Raw genomic sequence first — 13,052 nt, 5'->3', positions numbered from 1 at the left:
ACTAGCTAATTCATTCATTTCGGAGACCGTAGTACATCTTACTAAACTTACGGCGAAGAATTCAGGATTCGCCATTCAGGCATGCAGGGCGCTGTGGCTAAAATCCTGGTCAGCTGATGTTACTTCTAAGTCTAAATTGCTTAATATACCTTTCAAAGGGCAGACCTTATCCGGGCCCGGGTTGAAAGAGATTATCGCTGACATTACAGGAGGTAAAGGCCATGCCCTGCCTCAGGACAAAGCCAAAGCCAAGACTAGACAGTCTAATTTTCGTTCCTTTCGTAATTTCAAAGCAGGAGCAGCATCAACTTCCTCTGCACCAAAACAGGAAGGAGCTGTTGCTCGCTACAGACAAGGCTGGAAACCTAACCAGTCCTGGAACAAGGGCAAGCAGACTAGGAAACCTGCTGCTGCCCCTAAAACAGCATGAATTGAGGGCCCCCGATCCGGGATCGGATCTAGTGGGGGGCAGACTTTCTCTCTTCGCCCAGGCTTGGGCAAGAGATGTTCAGGATCCCTGGGCGCTAGAGATAATATCTCAGGGATACCTTCTGGACTTCAAATACTCTCCTCCAAGAGAGAGATTTCATCTGTCAAGATTGTCAACAATCCAGACAAAGAAAGAGGCGTTTCTACGCTGCGTACAAGAGCTCTTGTTAATGGGAGTAATCCATCCAGTTCCACGATCGGAACAGGGACAGGGGTTTTACTCAAATCTGTTTGTGGTTCCCAAAAAAGAGGGAACTTTCAGACCAATCCTGGACTTAAAGATCCTAAACAAATTCCTAAGAGTTCCATCGTTCAAGATGGAGACTATTCGGACAATTTTACCTATGATCCAAGAGGGTCAGTACATGACCACTGTAGATTTAAAAGATGCTTACCTTCACATACCGATTCACAAAGATCATTATCGGTACCTAAGGTTTGCCTTCCTAGACAGGCATTACCAGTTTGTGGCTCTTCCATTCGGATTGGCTACAGCTCCAAGAATCTTCACAAAGGTTCTGGGTGCTCTTCTGGCGGTACTAAGACCGCGGGGAATCTCGGTAGCTCCATACCTAGACGACATTCTGATACAAGCTTCAAGCTTTCAAACTGCCAAGTCTCATACAGAGTTAGTGCTGGCATTTCTAAGGTCACATGGATGGAAGGTGAACGAAAAGAAAAGTTCACTCGTTCCACTCACAAGAGTTCCCTTCCTGGGGACTCTTATAGATTCTGTAGAAATGAAGATTTACCTGACAGAGGACAGGCTAACAAGACTTCAAAGTGCTTGCCGCACCCTTCATTCCATTCAACACCCGTCAGTGGCTCAATGCATGGAGGTAATCGGCTTAATGGTAGCGGCAATGGACATAGTACCCTTTGCACGCTTACACCTCAGACCACTGCAACTGTGCATGCTAAGTCAGTGGAATGGGGATTACTCAGACTTATCCCCTTCTCTGAATCTGGATCAAGAGACCAGAAATTCTCCTCTATGGTGGCTTTCTCGGCCACATCTGTCCAGGGGGATGCCATTCAGCAGACCAGACTGGACAGTTGTAACAACAGACGCCAGCCTTCTAGGTTGGGGTGCCGTCTGGAATTCTCTGAAGGCTCAGGGACAATGGAGTCAGGAGGAGAGTCTCCTGCCAATAAACATTCTGGAATTGAGAGCAGTTCTCAATGCCCTCCTGGCTTGGCCCCAGTTGACAACTCGGGAGTTCATCAGGTTTCAGTCGGACAACATCACGACGTTAGCTTACATCAACCATCAGGGAGGGACAAGAAGCTCCCTAGCTATGATGGAAGTATCAAAGATAATTCGCTGGGCAGAGTCTCACTCTTGCCACCTGTCAGCAATCCACATCCCGGGAGTGGAGAACTGGGAGGCGGATTTCTTAAGTCGTCAGACTTTTCATCCGGGGGAGTGGGAACTTCATCCGGAGGTCTTTGCCCAAATACTTCGACGTTGGGGCAAACCAGAGATAGATCTCATGGCGTCTCGACAGAACGCCAAGCTTCCTTGTTACGGGTCCAGATCCAGGGATCCAGGAGCAGTCCTGATAGATGCTCTGACAGCACCTTGGGACTTCAGGATGGCTTACGTGTTTCCACCCTTCCCGTTGCTTCCTCGATTGATTGCCAGAATCAAACAAGAGAGAGCATCAGTGATTCTAATAGCACCTGCGTGGCCACGCAGGACTTGGTATGCAGACCTGGTGGACATGTCATCCTGTCCACCTTGGTCTCTACCTCTGAAACAGGACCTTCTGATACAGGGTCCCTTCAAACATCAAAATCTAACTTCTCTGAAGCTGACTGCTTGGAAATTGAACGCTTGATTTTATCAAGACGTGGGTTTTCTGAGTCAGTTATTGATACCTTAATACAGGCTAGGAAACCTGTTACCAGAAAGATTTACCATAAGATATGGCGTAAATACCTATATTGGTGTGAATCCAAAGGTTACTCTTGGAGTAAGGTTAGGATTCCTAGGATATTGTCTTTTCTACAAGAAGGTTTAGAAAAGGGTTTATCTGCTAGTTCATTAAAGGGACAGATCTCAGCTCTGTCCATTCTGTTACACAAACGTCTGTCAGAAGTTCCTGACGTCCAGGCTTTTTGTCAGGCTTTGGCCAGGATTAAGCCTGTGTTTAAAACTGTTGCTCCACCATGGAGTTTAAACCTTGTTCTTAATGTTTTACAGGGCGTTCCGTTTGAACCCCTTCATTCCATTGATATAAAGTTGTTATCTTGGAAAGTTCTATTTTTAATGGCTATTTCCTCGGCTCGAAGAGTCTCTGAATTATCAGCCTTACATTGTGATTCTCCTTATTTGATTTTTCATTCGGATAAGGTAGTCCTGCGTACTAAACCTGGGTTCTTACCTAAGGTAGTTACTAACAGGAATATCAATCAAGAGATTGTTGTTCCTTCTTTATGCCCAAATCCTTCTTCAAAGAAGGAACGTCTACTGCACAACCTGGATGTAGTCCGTGCTCTAAAATTTTACTTACAGGCAACTAAGGAATTTCGACAAACGTCTTCTCTGTTTGTCATTTACTCTGGGCAGAGGAGAGGTCAAAAAGCTTCCGCTACCTCTCTTTCTTTTGGCTTCGTAGCATAATTCGTTTAGCTTATGAGACTGCTGGACAGCAGCCTCCTGAAAGAATTACAGCTCATTCTACTAGAGCTGTGGCTTCCACTTGGGCCTTCAAGAATGAGGCCTCTGTTGAACAGATTTGCAAGGCTGCAACTTGGTCTTCGCTTCATACTTTTTCCAAATTTTACAAATTTGACACTTTTGCTTCATCGGAGGCTATTTTTGGGAGAAAGGTTCTTCAGGCAGTGGTTCCTTCTGTATAAAGAGCCTGCCTATCCCTCCCGTCATCCGTGTACTTTTGCTTTGGTATTGGTATCCCAGAAGTAATGATGACCCGTGGACTGATCACACTTAACAGAAGAAAACATAATTTATGCTTACCTGATAAATTCCTTTCTTCTGTAGTGTGATCAGTCCACGGCCCGCCCTGTTTTTAAGGCAGGTAAATATTTTTTAATTTATACTCCAGTCACCACTTCACCCTTGGCTTTTCCTTTCTCGTTGGTCCTTGGTCGAATGACTGGGAGTGACGTAGAGGGGAGGAGCTATATGCAGCTCTGCTGGGTGAATCCTCTTGCACTTCCTGTTGGGGAGGAGTAATATCCCAGAAGTAATGATGACCCGTGGACTGATCACACTACAGAAGAAAGGAATTTATCAGGTAAGCATAAATTATGTTTTTTTGTTCCTTCCCGTTATTCCTTCAGTGTCCTCTGGAGCTTGGGTATTGTTTTCCCAAAGTAAGGAATGAAGTCGTGGACTCTCCCTGACTTATGGAAAGAAAACAAAATTTATGCTTACCAGATAAATTCCTTTGCTTTCCTGGCAGGGAGAGTCCACAACCTCGCTTGTAGGTTTTTCTTTGTTTGGGCGGCTCCCTTTTTGTTTTTCTTCTGGCACCTTTATACCCTGATGTTTCTCCTACTTTTCCTCGTTCCCTTGGCCGAATGACTGGGGGGATATGGGAAGTGGGAGGGATATTTAAGCCTTTGGCTGGGGTGTCTTTGCCTCCTCCTGGTGGCCAGGTGTTGTATTTCCCAACAGTAAGGAATGAAGTTGTGGACTCTCCCTGCCAGGAAAGAAAGGAATTTATCTGGTAAGCATAAATTTAATATTCCACAAACCTTCATTGGAAAGATCACTTTCTATTGCTCAGAGTTCCATAACGTAAACAGATATACACAGCTTGCCTGTTTACTTTGAGAGGAAGGTTAGAACAGGACATGTAATAACTTTTCTCAGAAAGAAAGTGAATTGTGAAAGGATGCTTCTTGTCAAAATTGAAAGGCACTATGATAAATTACTTTTATATTCATTTAAGCTTTAGCATTCACAGTCAGCTGTGCATTTAAATTCATTATTTGTTACTGTGTCCGCAGAAGGGTTTGTCTTAACAGGACATGGACCCGTTGCTCAGTGTGCCTAGAGGGATATGGCTGCACCTCACTGACGAGGCAAACAATAGGCCGAAACGTACGTCTGGGGTTTTGCTGTTTCTCTCGTTCAGAGAGGGATTGCCTGGTATTTCGGGGCTGGACTGTACTGTCAAGTCAGGATCAGACTGATATGCTTCAGGAAAGTTCTTCTCTGTGAAAGGCACATGTTGAGCAAAAAGAGGCTGCTTCTTGGGTGGTAACTAGCCATAGAACAAGCTATTATGCTATTGTTCGTTCCCAGGTTGAGAGCGTCTCTCTTTTTGTTTATGCAAATTATGACATTTTGGTAAGTCTCCCTAAGTGTGATGCGGGAATCCAGACGTTGACCTGTTGCTCAGTGTGCCTAGAGGGATATGGCTGCACCTCACTGACTAGGCCCACAATAGGCTGAAACGTACGTCTGGGGTTTTGCTGTTTCTCTCGTTCAGACAGGGATTGCCTGGTATTTCGGGGCTGGACTATACTGTGAAGTCAGGATCAGACTGATATGTTTCAGGAAAGTTCTTCTCTGTGAAAGGCACATATTGAGCAAAAAGAGGCTGCTTCTTGGGTGGTACCTAGCGATAGAACAAGCTATTATGCTATTGTTCTTTCCCAGGTTAAGCGCTTCTCTCTTTTTATTTATATTACTGTTAGGATTGTGTTGACTTGGATTCACTCTTGTGGTCATTTTGTTACAAATTTGCAGCTTATTCTATCCATGTAAAGATACTTTATTTACAACAAACCAAAAAACAATAATCATAATGGTAACATGTTGCTTTTCTTTTTAGCCAAATAATCTTCATGTGTTCTTTTAGTAAACAATTAAAGGATTTACAAGGATGTCCAATATTTAAAGGGATAGTAAACACCAAAAATGTTATTGTTTCTAAAGATAGATAATCCCTTTATTTACCATTCCCCAGTTTTGCATAACCAACACTGTTATAGAAATATAATTTTTACTTCTGTAATTACCTTGTATCTAAGCTTCTGCTGACTGCCTCCTTATCTCAGTTCTTTTGACAGACTTGCATTTCAGGCAATTAGTGCTGACTCTTAAATAACTCCACGTGCATGAAACATATAAAAACTGTTAAATGCAATCAAATAAGAGGCGTCCTTCAAGGGCTTAGAAATTAGCATATGAACCTAAGTAGATAGGTTTAGCTTTCAACTAAGAATACCAAGAGAACAAAGCAAATTTGATGCTAAAAGTACATTAGAAAGTTGTTAAAAATGACATGCCCTATCTGAATCATGAAATAATTAATTTGGACCTTACTATAACTTTAATTAATTCATCTAAGATATATCTGCTTTTTGTTTTATCTCCAGCCCAGGCACAGATGATTAAAGAGTTACTGTTGCTCCCAGTACGGGCTGACAATCTCAGTATTCAGAAGAGAAGGACTGAGCTGGAAAAGAAGCTCTCTGAGCTGGAAGAGGCAATCAAAATATTTAGTCGTCCAAAGGTGTTTATCAAGTCAGACTTGTGACTGTGTCATTAGCGGATTTCAGATTTACAAACATTATGTAAAACAGACTCTCTTTTTTTTTTTGGAGATTCCTTTTTAAACTGCACCACTTGATTTATCATCCAGTACCAGAAGCGTTTTAATCCATTGGTGGCGTACGGCTGGTGTGTGGCATTAATTGTTTGTGCCTTAAGATTTAAAAAATAAATCGAAGTGCAGCACTCAAGGTGAAGAATGTAATATTTTTTCCTAAATTAATCATAAAAACTATTTTCTATTTAAAATGCTTATTTTATAATTTTTACTATTGCGTTGACACATTTTCACAAACATTTGTAATGCTATCTTAAAAAATGTAAATAAAATAAAACTGAAAAGTAGTCATTGCAAGACAAAATTTAAATTAACCATAAATTTGTCATCTTCAGTAAGAACTATGACTTTTTTTTTCAAATGAGATCTATGCAAAAATTGTAACTTTTCAAATGGTTCTGATCAGATATCATATTCTAGTTGAAAAGCTAACCCACTTTTTTTTGTCTACATGATTCCTTATTAAAGTCTGATGAGAAATGTGGAGATTAATTGATTGATAATCTTTTCCACTGGCATTGAATCTACACCATTATCATTTATATGTAAGTGATGTCCAAAATCTCAGCAAAGCCTTAAGTGTTTATTTGCTGATTTTCAAGCTTAGATTTGTCTTTGTGGTTGTTAAGATCTTTGAGTATTGCATAGGAAAAATAATCATTGTCTACATCAATATATTTTACTTTATCCAATGTCAATCTGTAGTTATTTAACTGCTGGTTTCTTTTTAAAGACACAATGAGTCCACGGATCATCTTCATTACTTATGTTAACAGCACCAAACAATTCACTAACAGCACCTTTTCCTTCTGTTTTTTGTTGCCAGTGGAACAGAGGAGAGTGCTTTCCTCTCCAATATCTAAATCTTGAAAGAATCCACAGCACCAAATATTATGAACCAAACTTAGGAGTTTATTGTGGTGGGTACAAACAAATGCTGCAACGTTTCGGGAGCAATTCCCTTAATCATGCATGATTAAGGGAATTGCTCCCGAAACGTTGCAGCATTTGTTTGTACCCACCACAATAAACTCCTAAGTTTGGTTCATAATATTTGGTGCTGTGGATTCTTTCAAGATCTTCATTACTTATGGGATATTCACCTCCTGGTCAGCAGGAGGAGGCAAAGAGCACCACAGCAGAGCTGTTAAATAGCTCTTCCTTTCCCTCCCACTTCAGTCATTCTCTTTGCCTACGTTAGTGATAGGAAGAGGTAAAGTGAGGTGTTAGTATAGATTCTTCAATCAAGAGTTTATTATTTTTAAAGTAGTGCAAGATTGTGCTGCTTTGTTCTAGGGTGTAGCCGTAGTCCATATCAGTCTCTTTAGTAGAGCTTTTGGTGGCTTTAGAGCAATAGGAACTGGGGGGACATAATTCTCACTGTGCCTCCTATACATTTATGCTGCCCTAATCCTGATAGCCTAAGCACATTTAACTCAGGCTTATCTTATTCCACAGGGCTATGGGAGGGAGAGAACCTCTTAAACCTGCTGGACTGTCCTGCTGTCGGACAGCATTTAAGGTAAGTGCTGACTTTGTTCATTCTGGGGAATAGACTCAGAGGAAAGTGGGCACTTGAACTTTATTTGGAATTTACATAAGGCTCATACAAAGCTGCTTATGTTGGGACATCAATCCCTCTTATATTGGAGGGTTTTGGAGGACAGCCATGAGTACAGGCACTGGGGCTGGGAGTTTTAGCTCATTTTGTTGTTGATGGTGGTTGCGGTTCCTATTAAAGTTTTACTCCGATCGGGTAATGTGTTTTTGAGTTACGTCCACGATGGGCGGGGCTACAGTTTTTGCGCGCTGCCTTTAGTTAACTGTGCAGTACTCAGCCGACAGAAGTGGACGTCTGCACACTGTGGCTCTATAACCGCATGTTTTTCTGACTATTAAGGCAAGCGGTTGTAGCGCTATTGTGCCCCTGAGCATCCGGATCGTTTCAGACCAGGGAGTGAGTCCGTTTGGCAGGTAGGCACCTCAGCTGAGTTGCTGAGGTGTCTGAATTTAATTTTGTTTAACTGCTGGGGTACGTTTTTTTCTCTAATGCAGTAAAAAAGTTGGTGTTTAAGATTTAAAGGCACAGTATCGTTTTGGTTTTATTTTTTCTGTCATCAAATTTTTTGAGAGGTATTTGATTATCTTTTTCTTTGAGCATATATTTCTTATATAGTAAAAAGGTTACCTTTGTATATTCATAAAGAGACAGTAACGTTTTGTATTTAAAAAAAAATAAAAAAATTATTACATTGTCTTTTTCTTATTGTACTTTAGTATGGACATAGGAGCCGTGCAAAATGTTACTTGCTCCATGTGTTTTGATGCTAATGTGGAACCACCAATCCTTTTCTGTCACTCATGTATTGAGAGGGCTTTAAGTTATAGGGAAAAGATTTTTCATGAGCAAAATTTTTCAAAAGCGGATGCTTCTCAGGAGTCTAATGATGAGATTCAGAGTATGCCGCAGCTTCTCCCCAAGCGTCCCAAGATTTAACGCGCCGCACAAGCAGTGCCCTGTACTTCTGCTCTAGCGCCTGCTGGAGTTACCTTAAAAGACATAGCTGCGCTTATGTCTTCCACAATTTCTGATGCGTTTTCTGCCTTTCCTATGCTACAAGGCAAACGTAAGAGGAACTGAGATGGAGGGTATGGAGGTTCTATCAGAAGGCGAAATTTCAGACTCAGAAGGTTCATTGCCTTTGACTGATTCAGAGGTTGTATCTTTCAGGTTTAAACTAGAACACCTCCGCCTGTTACTCAGGGAGGGTTTTGGTTACCTTAGACGACTGTGATTCTACAGTAGTGGTCGCTCCTGCAAAATCAAGTAAATTGGACAGATATTTTGAAGTTCCCTTTTACTCAGACGTTTTTTCCAGTGCCAAAGCGAACTTCGGAGATTGTTTCCAAGGAATGGGAGAGACCAGGTATTCCCTTCTCCCCATCCCCTATTTTCAAGAAGATGTTTCTTATAGCGGACGCTATTAGGGAAGCTTGGCAGACGGTTCCTAAGTTGGAAGGAGCTATTTCCACCCTAGCCAAGCGAACTAGTATTCCCATTGAGGATAGTTGTACTTTTAAAGATCCCATGGACAAGAAGTTGGAGGGTCTACTTAAAAAGATTTATGTTCATCAGGGTCTGCTATTGCAGCCGGGCTGCGTGCATTGCTACGGTCACTAGTGCAGCAGCTATTTTTCTTTAGAGGAGATCCAAGATGGGATTAAAGCTCTGAAGTTAGCTAATGCCTTTATTACGGACGCTTCTCTGCAAATTACTAAATTAGCTGCTAAGAGTTCGGGGTTTTCTATCCTAGCCCGCAGAGATTTATGGTTAAAACCTTGGTCTGCGGATGTGTCATCAAAGTCTAAGCTTCTAGCGAATGCTTACAAGGGGAAGACCTTGTTTGGCCCTGGCCTGACAGAAATTATCTCTGATATCACGGGAGGTAAGGGTCATCTCCTTCCTCAGGATAAGAGAAACAAACAGATTGGACGACAGAGTAATTTTCGTTCCTTTCAAAATTTCAAGGGAAATTCTTTCTCTTCCTCCTCTAAACCAGAACAATCTAAGCCTACTTGGAGACCCAACCAGTCTTGGAACAAGGGTAAATAATCCAAGAAACCTGCTGCTGAAGCCAAAACAGCATGAAGGACATGCCCCCGATCCGGGACCGGATCTGGTAGGGGGCAGACTTTCCTTCTTCATTCAGGCTTGGGTTCGGGACGTTCAGGATCCCTGGGCAATAGAAATAGTGTCTCAGGGATACAAACTGGAGTTCAAAAATGTTCCTCCCCGAGGAAGATTTCTTCTTTCAAGATTATCTGCAAACCAGATAAAGAGAGGCTTTCTTACATTGTGTAAGAGACCTCTCCTCCCTGGGAGTAATTATTCCTGTTCCAGTACAGGAACAAGGGCAGGGTTGTTATTCAAATCTGTTTGTAGTTTCCAAAAAGGAGGGAACTTTCAGACCTATCTTAGACCTCAAGAGTCTAAACAAGTTTCTCAGAGTTCCAGCATTCAAGATGGAAACTATTCGTACCATTCTTCCATTGATCCAGGAGGGTCAATTTATGACGACAGTGGGTTTAAAGGATGCATATCTACATGTTCCTATCCACAGAGATCATCACAAGTTCCCGAGGTTTGCCTTTCTGGACAAGCACTTTCAGTTCGTGGCTCTTCCTTTTGGTCTGGCCACGGCACCCAGAATTGTCACAAATGTTCTGGGGTCTCTGCTGGCGGTTCTAAGACCGCGGGGCATTTGCAGTGGCGCCTTACCTGGACGATATTCTAATCCAGGCGCCATCTTGTCAACAAGCAAGGTCTCACACCGACATTGTGCTATCTTTCCTGAGAACTCACGGGTGGAAGGTAAATCTGGAAAAGAGTTCCTTAATCCCGAAGACAAGGGTGACTTTCTTGGGAACTCTAATCGATTCTACATCTATGAAGATTTTTCTGACAGAGGTCAGGAAATCAAAGCTTCTAGATACCTGTCGAGCCCTTCAGTCCAATACTCGGCCATCAGTGGCTCAGTGCATGGAAGTAATCTGACTGATTGTGGCGGCAATGGACATTATACCGTTTGCTTTGTTTCACCTCAGGCCTCTGCAGTTAAACATGCTCAGGCAGTGGAATGGAGATTATGCAGATTTGTCTCCTTGAATAACCCTGGAACAGGAGACGAGGGACTCTCTTCAATGGTGGTTGTCTCTAGATCATCTATCCCAGGGAACCTGCTTTCGCAGACCTTCCTGGGTGATTTTGACAACAGACGCCAGCCTTTTAGGGTGGGAAGCTGTCTGGGGTTCCCTAAAGGCTCAGGGAGTCTTCCTCAGTTGGCTTCAGCCCAGTTTATCAGATTCCAGTCGGACAACATCACGTCAGTGGCTTACAATCAATCATCAGGAGGAAACAAGGAGTTCCTTAGCGATGACCGAGGGAGCCAAGATAATCCGGTGGACGGAGGCTCACTTGCCATCTGTCAGCGATCCACATCCCAAGGGTGGACAACTGGGAGGTGGACTTTCTGAGCAGGCAGACTTTTCATCCGGGAGAGTGGGAACTCCATCCGGAGGTGTTTTCCGACCTGATTCTCAAATGGGGTCGGCCGGAGTTGGATCTCGTCAGAATGCCAAGCTCCTGAGATACGGGTCGAGGTCCAGGGATCCCCAGGCGGGGCGGGGAACTGATAGATGCTCTGGCGGTTTCTTGGTCCTTCAATCTTGCATACCTATTCCCTCCGTTTGCGCTTCTTCCTCAGGTCATTGCTCGAATCAAGCAGGAGAGGGCACCGGTGATCCTCATTGCACCTGCTTGGCCTCGCAGGATTTGGTATGCAGACCTGGTGGACATGTCATCCCTGCCACCTTGGAGACTTCCGTTGAGGAAGGACCTTCTCATTTAAGGGCCCTTCCTTCACCCACATCTAGTTTCCCTGAAGCTGACTGATTGGAGATTGAATGCTTAATACTTTCTAAGCTGGGTTTTTCTGATTCGGTCATAGAGACCATAATTCAGGCTCGTAAGCCTGTAACTAGAAAGATTTACCATAAGATATGGCGTAAATATCTCTATTGGTGTGAATCCAAGGGCTACTCATGGAGTAGAGTTAGGATTCACAGAATTTTGTCTTTTCTCTAAGAAGGTTTGGAGAAGGGTTTGTCGACAAGTTCCCTAAAGGGTCAAATCTCTGCATTATCTATTTGCTACACAAACGTCTGGCAGATGTCCCAGATGTACAATCCATTTTGTCAGGCCTTGGTTGGATCAGGCCTGTGTTCAAACCAGTTACTCCTCCATGGAGTCTGAATTTAGTTCTCAAAGTTCTTCAAGGGGCTCCGTTTGAGCCTATGCATTCCTTAGATATTAAGTTATTATCTTGGAAAGTTTTATTTCTTGTTGCTATTTCTTCAGCTCGTAGAGTGTCTGAGCTCTCGGCGTTGCAATACACTTCGCCTTACCTTATTTTCCATTCAGACAAGGTAGTTTTGTGGACTAAACTAGGTTTTCCTCCTAAGGTTGTTTCAGACAGGAACATTAATCAGGAGATTGTCGTTCCTTCCTTGTGTCCTAATCCTTCTTCTCAAAAAGAACGTCTCTGCACAATTTGGACGTGGTCCGTGCTTTAAAATTTTACTTACAAGTGACTAAGGACTTTCGTCAGTCCTCTTCTTTGTTTGTAATTTTCTCCGGAAAACGTAAGGGTCAAAAAGCTACGGCTACCTCTCTTTCTGCTGGACAGCAGCCACCTGAGAGGGTTACGGCTCATTCCACTAGGGCTGTTGCTTCTTCATTGGCATTCAAAAATGAAGCTTCTGTAGAACAGATTTGCAAGGCTGCAACTTGGTCCTCTCTTCACACTTTTCTAAATTCTACAAATTTGATACTTTTGCCTCGGGTGAGGCAGCTTTTGGGAGAAAGGTTCTTCAAGCAGTGGTGCCTTCCGTTTAGGTTCCCTGTCTTGTCCCTCCCATATCATTCTGTGTCCTCTAGCTTGGGTATTGTATCCCATAAGTAATGAAGATGATCTGTGGACTCATCGTATCTTTAAAAAGAAAAGAAAATTTATGCTTACCTGATCAATTTGTTTCTTTTTAGACACGATGAGTCCACGGCCCGCCCTATTTTTTTAAGACAGGTTTGTTATTTTTTGTAAACTTCAGACACCTCTGTACCTTTGGCTTTTCCTTTCTCTTCCTAACTTCGGTCGAATTACTGGAGTGGGAGGGAAGGGAGGAGCTATATAACAGCTCTTTGTGGTGCTCTTTGCCTTTCTCCTGCTGACCAGGAGGTGAATATCCCATAAGTAATGAAGATGATCCGTGGACTCATCGTGTCTAAAAGAAACAAATTTATCAGGTAAGCATAAATTTTCTTTTTCTGTTGGCTGGAAAAAAAAATCATATTCTGTAGCACATGTGATAAAGCTTTTGAATTATTAATCCCCTATAACTCATAAAAAATAAATG

At 42.7% G+C, this 13,052-nt stretch overlaps 1 protein-coding gene across 1 annotated transcript in view; it reads left to right on the top strand.

Annotated features, from left to right (window-relative positions):
* ENKD1 (enkurin domain containing 1) overlaps positions 1–6,367 on the top strand; it is a 126,276-nt gene extending 119,909 nt beyond the window's left edge. Inside the window, exon 8 of the mRNA XM_053698476.1 lies at positions 5,848–6,367. Within this exon, the coding sequence (XP_053554451.1) occupies positions 5,848–6,008 (161 nt within the window). The 3' untranslated portion in view covers positions 6,009–6,367. The remainder of the gene's footprint in view (positions 1–5,847) is intronic.
* Positions 6,368–13,052: the final 6,685 nt, after the last annotated feature.

This window comes from Bombina bombina, chromosome 1 (assembly GCF_027579735.1).
Source record: "Bombina bombina isolate aBomBom1 chromosome 1, aBomBom1.pri, whole genome shotgun sequence".
NCBI classification, from domain to species: Eukaryota; Metazoa; Chordata; class Amphibia; order Anura; family Bombinatoridae; genus Bombina; species Bombina bombina.
Note: the sequence above shows the minus strand (reverse complement) of the source record. Positions and strands in the feature narration are given on the sequence as shown.